The sequence below is a fragment of the Gekko japonicus genome, unplaced genomic scaffold (assembly GCF_001447785.1).
Source record: "Gekko japonicus isolate JY-2015 unplaced genomic scaffold, Gekko_japonicus_V1.1 scaffold5851, whole genome shotgun sequence".
In the NCBI taxonomy this organism is placed as follows: Eukaryota; Metazoa; Chordata; class Lepidosauria; order Squamata; family Gekkonidae; genus Gekko; species Gekko japonicus.
Window position 1 is genome coordinate 17,259 of NW_015175026.1, and position 9,231 is coordinate 26,489.

General features: G+C 52.3%; 1 protein-coding gene across 1 annotated transcript in view; it reads left to right on the forward strand.

Moving 5' to 3' along the window:
- The window catches only part of LOC107122163 (ras-associating and dilute domain-containing protein-like), a gene marked incomplete at its 3' end in the record, with an annotated part of 36,626 nt that overhangs the window by 14,364 nt on the left and 13,031 nt on the right, over window positions 1-9,231 (forward strand). Inside the window, exons 4-6 of the mRNA XM_015425190.1 lie at window positions 642-879; window positions 4,190-4,362; window positions 6,620-6,770. Coding sequence (XP_015280676.1) covers window positions 642-879; window positions 4,190-4,362; window positions 6,620-6,770 — 562 coding nt within the window. The remainder of the gene's footprint in view (window positions 1-641; window positions 880-4,189; window positions 4,363-6,619; window positions 6,771-9,231) is intronic.

Below are 9,231 nucleotides of genomic sequence, written 5' to 3' on the forward strand. Positions count from 1 at the left end.
GAGCCAGACGCCCTCCCCCAGCTATGCCCCGTGTCCAAAATCATGCAGAAACACCAAGTAATAAATTCAAAAGAGCTGTTTCATCGAAGCCCTTTACAGAAAACATTTATTTCTTCCAAAATGCATTTCATTGTACTGGGAACGATGGTTCATGTTTAGGCATTTATGGGATATGCAGGTAGCTTTGGAGCTGTGGTGACTCAAGTGGTTAAGACGCTGAACTGCAGGCTATGGAAGGTCGGTAGTTCAGCAGTTCGAGACCTGGGTGCCGCATGACGGAGGGAGCTCCCGTCTCTGGCCCCAGCTCCTGCCAACCTAGCAGTTCGAAAGCAAGAAATTGCAAGTAGATAAATAGGTTACCTTCCCTTCAGTGGGAAGGTAACAGCGTTCCGTGCGCCTTGGTGTTTAGTCATGCCGGCCACATGACCACGGAAACGTCTTCGGACAGCGCTGGCTCTTCGGCTTTGAAACGGAGATGAGCACCGCAACCCTAGAATCGTATTCGACTGGCTTTCGAGCAAGGGAACCTTTACCTTTACCTTTAGGTAGCTTTGATGCAGCGTTTTAATGTTTGGAGAACTGAACTTACAAACCAGTGACGGCTGCCTCTCTCCCTTCCTCCCCCATCCATCTGCCCTCAGTCACTGTACGTCTCTCTCCCCATCCTGCTGGAATGCAACCCGTTCCAGAGCGAAGGCCGCGACGGCTGGCTGGCCTCCCCTCCGCTGCCCGAAGAAATCCGCAAGGTTGTGGTGATCTACCAGGCCACCCTGGACCTCCTCCACCAGTACAGCGTCCACCCGGAAATCGCCTCCCAGATGTTTGCCTACCTCTTCTTCTTCTCCAACACTCTGCTCTTCAACCAGCTCATGGAAAAAGGTGCGTTTCTTCGCTCACTCGCCCTCTCGGTGCTTCTCTTCGCTGCCGATAGAGCCGGGGATCGTCATTAGAAATGGCCGCAGGTTTTTCTCCCCTGCGTGCATCATGTTTTGATGGGCACCACTTTTGGCTCGTTGCTAATTCCTCCTAGTCTCTAGCCCTTTCTGCCCTCGTATTTTGCCTTGGTTTCTGAGCGCATCCTATTCGTCTGTTCTGCATTCCCGCCCACTTTCACTTCCAGTTTCTGCTGGAGCTTTTTCTTGTTTCTGCATTTCTTTCACAGGAATCTGCATTCAGACGGCTTCCAGCACACGGTTTCTCCGTAGTTACCAAAACTCCTTTTGCTGCGATTCTTTGTTCTTAATCCTTTTTTGAATCTCTAATCCTTTCTAAAGTAGAATTGTTTTTGCGGGTTTGTGTCAGGGCTTTTTCTTGTTCCTGCATTTGTTTTACAGGAAACAGTTGGTTTTACAGGAAACAATTAGCTTAGTGATCCCAGGCCCCAGGGAGGCCAGGCTTGCGGCAACGAGGGCCAAGGCCTTTTCAGTGGCGGCTCCTACCTGGTGGAATGAGCTCCCAGATGATCATCGATTGCGGGACCTCTCACAGTTCCACAGGGCCTGCAAGACGGAGCTCTTCTGCCAGGCTTTTAATTAGGAGCTGCCACTACCACCACCACCAACTATTTGGTGGTAACAATGGGGTGATGGGATGGCCCAGTATAAAGATCTCGCTACAGTATTGCGATGGGGTCGGGGCCGCTGAAGCGGGCTTTTGGGTACATCTACAGGTCACCATCGGATTCGATTGATTTGATCAAAACGGTAACATCATTGAGCACTTTATTATTGTTAAATCTGGTTGGTTTTATGCTGTTTTTAATGTTTTATGTGGCACATGTTGCCCTTCTTTGTAAGTAGCTCTGAGCCCGTTTGCGGACTCTATATTTGTTCTACCAGTTCAGACCAACAAGGCCGACCACCTGGATCTGTCTTCATGAGAGACTTTCAAAGGTCAGGATACATGGAGGTTGCTCGGTGGGGCACCTAGGGGGCAAAGAGATCTTCCTGCACACTTGAGGCACTCCCCAGGGGTGCAGAAAAATCTGAAATGTAGAAAAAACAATAGGGGAGATACTTAAATCCCCCCAAAAGTAAAAGAATGTTCCCTACGCATGCGCAGAGAACACTCCAGGAACTGTACTTTCCTGCCATTGTGGGGGGGCGCAGGAGAGAAGACTTGGTGGCCTGGCAGCTGGGAGCCGCGTGGGCCTCGCCGTTGGTGCCGGGGGTGGGGGAGAATGCTTGGCGGGCCCGGGCCTCGCTGTCGGTGCCAGGGGGCGGGGGAAACGGCTTGGCGAGCCTGGCGGCTGAAAACCGTGCAGGCTTTGCTATCGGTGCCAGGGGACAGCGGAGAAGGCTTGGCGGGCCCGGTGGCTGGGATGGGAGAAGGCTGGGGCGCATGGGCCTCGCCATCAGTGCCGAGTGGGCGGGGGAGAAGGAGAGAAGGCTCACCTGTGGCTGCTTCCTCCCCCTCCACGTGGAGCTCCCCCCTCCCCGCGAGGATCGCGGGGCCCCGTTTCTTGTGTTATTTCAATCTGCATAGCCGATGAGACCTTCAGTGGCCCATCAGAAGCCCTGCTGGATGAGCGCTCCGCCAGGGCCCCACCCCACCTACTTCGTAAAAAAACTTGGTGGGCACTAAGGAAGGCGTTGGCAGGCGGCATGGCACCCACAGGCGCCCCGCGGGGGCCCCCTCTGTTTGCCAGTGGAGTAGAAAGACCCAAAGACCAATGTTCCCTCTAAACTGTGCAATCTTGTTAGCAAAAATTCTACTTTGTGAGCTGCTGGCATTAAAGTGGTGAGCGGGTGATTTGGCGACTGCATCAATTAGTTTGCTCTGGAGCCCTCCTTCCTGAGCCGAGACAAGAATGTGTGAGCTGGAAGCTAAAAAACTGAGCTGGAAGCTAAAAAACTGTGAGCTAGCTCACACTCACTCAGCTTAGAGGGAACACTGCCAAAGACTATGTTCTGCTTTCCTCTGGTACGACATTTCTCTGATTTGTGCAACTCAGACGTACAACCTTAACAGATCTCCTGTGCCCCTCCCCATGTTGGAGCCAACCTCTCAGAAACCGAATCGGGCAACACACGCCCGCCACCAACTCAGTGCTGTTTAACGGCAGAATTTGCTGCCGGGCCCCGCTTTGAGACAGAGAATGATGACATGCCACCGCCGGGTGCAGTTAATTGAGAAGAAATATTGCTCTCAGCTCATTCATCATAGCTGCTCACCCCGGTATTCCAGCGTATGATGCCTGCAGTGCTCAAAAGGTGATCGATGGTCCCACTTCCTTTGCTCTAAATTTAGGGCAGGTAGATGGGAGGGAGGGAGGGAGGGAGCGGATCGGACTTATCTCCGGATACCGTCGCCTGGGCATGCCCAGTCAAGCACGTTCTGGGGAGCTAGGAAACCCCTTTGTCTCCTCCCCGGTGGAAACGAGGCCTGAGCACCAAAGTCGATGTGACACCAGACGTTCCGTAAGGCCCTTTCCGCCGTAGACCTTTGATCCTAGTTCAGCGCTGTCTCCTACTAGCCATTCCGCACTACGCTCGAGTCCACCCCTCTTTTTACACTGGGTTTATTTGTCGATTCTGCATTACGTTGTGGTCGCCTTGGGTTTGGCCCAATGCTCCCTCTAAGCTGTGGAGTCTTGTGAGCAAAAGTTCCACTTTGTGAGCTACTGGGCATTAAAGCTGTGAGCTATGAGCGATTTGGCTGCTGCATGAATTAGTTTGCCCGCTTTTACAACCACTACATCAGACTCCATTTGCCACATTGATGCCCGCTCACCCAATTTAGATAGCTCTTTCCTGAGCTTTTTCGCAATCGGCCACGTCGTTTTCACCATCCCAAAGAACTCTATACCGTCCGCAAGCTCGGCTTTTGGAAACGGAGATCCCTCGGTGCCGCACGCTCTTCCCCTTTTGTCTCTCCCCCAGTCTTGTTTCATAATTACTTTTATTTGTGGATCTGTGCAGAAAGTCGATTTATAAATATCACGAACAGATTTTTTTAAAAAAACCGTGAACAGACTTCTGCTCGCGTTCATCCCTGCTGGCGTCTTGTCCCCGTTCCCCTCCAAAGTCTGAATTTAGCTCATACCCTTCTGGAAGCTGGAATGTACCCTGTGCTTATCACCCCAGTCCCTTCAGAAAGTACATTGCGCACAGAGAGTGCTGCACAGATCAATGCCACGCCGGTCGCATGAATGCTCAGAAGAGACGGCCGTCCCCTTCTTCTCCCACAGGCTCCTCATTGGGCTGCTTCCACTGGTCGAAAGGGGTGAGGGTCCGGGCCACCCTGCGGCTCCTCCTGGAGTGGGCCCAGAGCGTGGGCTTCGGCCAACTGGCGGACCAGTTCTTCAGCAAGCTCTCCAGCGTGGCTAGCCTGTTGGCCATGCCGAATTCGCAGCTGGTCCAGGTAAGGAGCGGGCCCGAGCGAGGGCTTCCTGCCCTCCCATCCCCAGAGGGGTAGAAAAGAGGAAGCACCCAGGAGCCCCTTCAAGACGAACCGAATTGGTGGCAGGGGAGGAGCTTTCAGGAGTCACCGCCAAGGCTCCCTCTAAGCTGTGGAATCTCGTGAGCCGGAATTCTACTTTGTGAGCTCCTGGCATTAAAGTTGTGAGCAAGCAATTTGGCTACTGCATAAGTTAGCTTGCTCTGGAGCCCTCCTTCCTGAGCTGAGACAAAAATGTGTGAGCCGGAGGCTAAAAAACAGTGAGCTAGCTCACACTAACTCAGCTTAGAGGGAACACTGGTCACCGCCAATGCTCCCTCTAAGCTGTGGAATCTCGTGAGACGGAATTCTACTTTGTGAGCTCCTGGCATTAAAGTGGTGAGCAAGCGATTTGGCTGCTGCACCAATGAGTTTGCTCTGGAGCCCCCATCCTTCCCAAGCTAAGACACAAATGTGTGAGCTGGAGGCTAAAAAACTGTGAGCCAGCTCACACTAACTCAGCTTAGAGGGAACACTGGCTCACGGCTCATGAAAAGCTCTTCCCCTGCCACTAATTTTGTTAGGCTTTGTTGTGCTCCTGGCCTCTTGCTCTTTTCTGCTGCTAGTAGAGACAGACGAGCATGGCTACCCATCTTGATCACGCCCTGGGCTGGGGAGGCGACTCTGTTCATGCAGTCCATGGCTCGAGAGCTCATACCCGGGGTGAGGTTCAGCACGAAGGGCCACATGTGTTGGTCAATGTTCCTTCTAAGCTGTGGAGTCTTGTGAGCAAAAGTTCTACTTTGTGAGCTACTGGCATTAAAGTTGTGAGTGAGCAATTTGGCTGCTGCATTAAATCAGTGTGCTCTGGAGCCCCATCCTTCCTGAGCTGAGAAAAAAAATCTGTGAGCCAGAGGCTAAAAAACTGTGAGCTAGCTCACACTAACTCAGCTTAGAGGGAACACTGGTGTTGGTCCCTTGCAGGCGTCATTTCCTGCGGGAGTGCACAGGAGCGGAGCTCCGGTAGTAAAGAGCCCAGGAGGCGGGCACATGCAACAAGCCCCGCCCCCTGCTCCCAGCAGCCCTCAGTCAGAGCAAGAAGCAGCCAGGTAAGTTGCAGAGCCCCCACCCCGGCCCTCCGGTCCAAAACAGTCCAAAACAGCACTGCAGGCAACTCCACGTGCGCAGAACTGCAGCGTGGCATCGACAAGCGAGGCCAAACAGAGACACTCTGCCCTGTAGTCTCCATGATCAGGATGACCGCCCTGGCCTATGTTACTCTAGGAGTCCTTGCTGTGGTTTTTCCGCATGGCGGAAATGGGACAAATCACGACAGTTTGTTGGAATCTGGTTTCTGCGTGGCTCAGAGCCATTTCCCATCTGCCCCTTGATCGACAGTCGCCGCGCAAGGGAGGTATTCACGCAGCCAAGCTCCCAGGATGACTCCCCTAATCCTGTCAGCTGTCTTATTGGAGAGCCAGTCTGGTTTAGAGGTTAGACGAGCGCACACTCTAATCTGGGAGAACCGGGTTTGATTCCCCGTTCCTCCACATGCAGCTGCTGGTGTGACCTTGGGTCAGTCACAGGTTCTCTCAGAGCTGTTCTCTCAACGGCAGTTCTCTCAAGAGCTCTCTCTGCCCCACCTGCCTCCTAGGGTGTCTGTTGTGGGGAGGGGAAGGGAAAGGAGTTTGTGAGCCACTCTGAGACTCCTTCAGGTAGTGAAGGGCAAGGTATAAATCCAATCTCCTCTTCTTCTTCTTGAAAAAGAGCAGTTGCTGTCAGAACTCTCTCAGCCCCACCAACCTTACAGGGTGTCTGTTGTGGGGAGGAGAAGGGAAAGGAGTTTGTAAGCCGCTCTGAGACTCCCTTGGGTAGTGAAGAGCGGGGTATAAATCCAAACTCTTCTTCTTCTTAAACCCTGAGAGCCAGTTTGGTGTAGTGGTTAAGTGCGCGGACTCTAATCTGGGAGAACCGGGTTTGATTCCCCACCTTTCCACTTACAGCTGCTGGATGACCTTGGGCAAGCCGTAGTTCTGATAAGAGCTGTCCTTGAAAAAGAGCCGTTTCTGTCGGAGCTCTCTCAGCCCCGCCAACCTCTCAGGGTGTCTGTTGTGGGGAGGGGAAGGGAAAGTAGGAAGGGGAGTGGAAGGGGAAGGAGTTTGTCAGCCGCTCTGAGGCTCCTTCGGGTAGTGAAGGGCAGCGGGGTATAAATCCAATCTCCTCCTCCTCTTCTTCTTCCCAGTTGACCTGGCCCATGCTGAGGACGGAATTCCCAGCCCTGAACGCTGCTCAGCTTCACCACATACTGACCCAGTACCAGGCCTCCTCCGATGTGGGATGCGTACCCGGCTGGCAGCCCGGCAAGGAGGATAGCCTGGGGGCCTTCAGGACAGGTAAGGGGTCGCCAGCATGGCTGTGTTGGGATGGGTAGGGGCGTGATCAAGAAACCTAGGAGACCTCTGACCTGGATAGCCCAGGCAAGCCCCGTCTCATCAGATCCTGGGAGCGAAGCAGGGTTGACTTGGATGGGAGACCACCTTGGAATGCCGGAGGCAGGAGGTGGGGGCAGGCTTTAGTCAATCGCCACCCTGAATATCCTCCAGGCCCCCAGGAGGGGTCAGTTACAAGAGGTCACAGTGACTTGGATGGGAGACCACCTTGGAATACCAGAGGTCACGGTGCGTGCACAGTCACGCACAAACACACACACACACACACACGTATGAAAGATACAAAGGAAAAAGGGTCTTTGGCTGTATTTGGAAAATGCAGAGGTGCCCCGACCCGGATAGCCCAGGCGAGCCCGGCCTCGTCAGATCTCAGAAGCGAAGCAGGGCCGACTCTGGAAAGTTCATAGATGGGAGACCTCCTCGGAATACCAGAGGCGGGAGGCAGGGGCAGGCCTTACTCGGCCATCTCTCTGAATATCCTCCAGGCCCCCAGTAGGGGTCAGTCACCAGAGGTCGCCATGACCTCCAGGCACACGCACACTCACGTGCACATATAAAAAAATACCCCTCTCAAAAAAAACAAACCCTACAATTTGGGAGAGTGTTGGTTGGCATTTCTTTTTCTCCCCCAAAACCACTGACTGCTGAGGAACAATACTCAAGAGTTCCTGTGCTTTGGGGATAATCGACTGCCCCATTGCGCTTGAGAATCTGTCATACTGGGTGTAGACGACGGTCGTCTTGTTCCCAAGAACACAACGTTCAGAATAGGAAGGCTGATAATCCTCTTCCGAATTCATATCTTCCAGTGAACACGCATGAAGCTGCCTTACACCAAATCAGACCATCAGTGCGTCAAAGTCAGTCTTGTCCACTCAGACTGGCAGCGTCTCTCCAGGCAGAGAAAGGTCTTTCCCATCACCCACTACCTGATCCTCTTAACTGGAGATGCCGGGAATTGAACCTGGGACCTTCTGCGTGCCAAGCAGAGGCTTTTCCACTGAGCCACAGGCCCTATCAAGATCACAATTGCCTATGCTGACTATTAGCAGTTCTCCAGGGTCTCAGGCAGAGGTCTTTCCCATCACCTCCTACCTGGTCCTTTTAACTGGAGATGCCAGGGATTGAAACTGGGACCTTCTGCGTGCCAAGCAGAGGCTCTTCCACTGAGCCACAGGCCCTATCAAGATCACTATTGCCTATTCTGACTATTAGCAGTTCTCCAGGGTCTCAGGCGGAGGTCTTTCCCATCACCTTTTGCCTGGTCCTTTTTAACTGGAGATGCCGGGGATTGAACCTGGGACCTTCTGCGTGCCAAGCAGAGGCTCTGCCACTGAGCCACAGCCCCACCTCCTGTTGCAACTGTGATGGAAGTATTCTTCCCAGTGAGGAATTCTGTGTAACTTGAAATCGGACATACGTTGCATCCCAAAATGTAGGTTTTTATTTAGTTAGTTATTTACGTTTCTCATAGTCCGCCTTTCTCACTGAGAGATTGAAGGTCAGATGACACAGAGGGAGGCAATACAACCAACGGATGGGACAGTCAATAAACAGTGCAATAGAACCAACCATTTGTAGAACCAGGGCTATTGTGGGGCAGGAACGAAGAGGAACAGAGTTCCGGCTGGCTTCGGAGTTGGCCAAGCCCACTATAGCTAAAACCTCTGCAGTCGTGGCTGCAGAGAGAAGGCCTGGAGAGGTAATCCCCCCCCCCATGGCGACTCTGAGGCGGGCGGGCGGGGGGGGGGCTGTAAGTATCGGGGGCACCCGAGCAAGCCAAGGGAAGGCAGTTTACCCTCCAAAGCACCCCGGGCAAGCCAAGGGAAGGCATGGGGTGTGGCCTAATATGCTAATGAGTTTCTACTGTTGGGTGTGGCCTATTATGCTAATGAGTTCTTGCTGGGCTTTTTCTACAAAAAAAGCCCTTGATAGATAGATAGACAGACAGACAGACAGAATTAATATGGACAGTTGTCTAGTAAATTCTGAATCAAAATACTTGCTCAAGACACCAGAACAGCTTTTAATAGCAATAAATTGTTTCTTTTCGATGATCCCGAATTCCATTTCAGGATCCTAGTTTCAACAAGCTATTTATTTATTTATTTATTTGGATTTGCATTCCCGCCCTCCCCGAAGGCTCAGGGCGGCTAGCAGAGGCACAAATGCCAGATTATAACAATAAAAACAGTATAAAATACTGGACGTATATGTTACCAGCAGAATGTCCCTGTTTGCTTTGGCGGCAAAAAAGATAAGATTAAGGCTAGGATTCAGCGCAAGTTAGTGAAGGGATAACTTAATGTGATGTATAAGGATTGTGTTTGTATTTATGTTTTGTTATGGCCAATGGCTAATACAATAAACTTGATGATGATGATGATGAGTATAAAATACAATA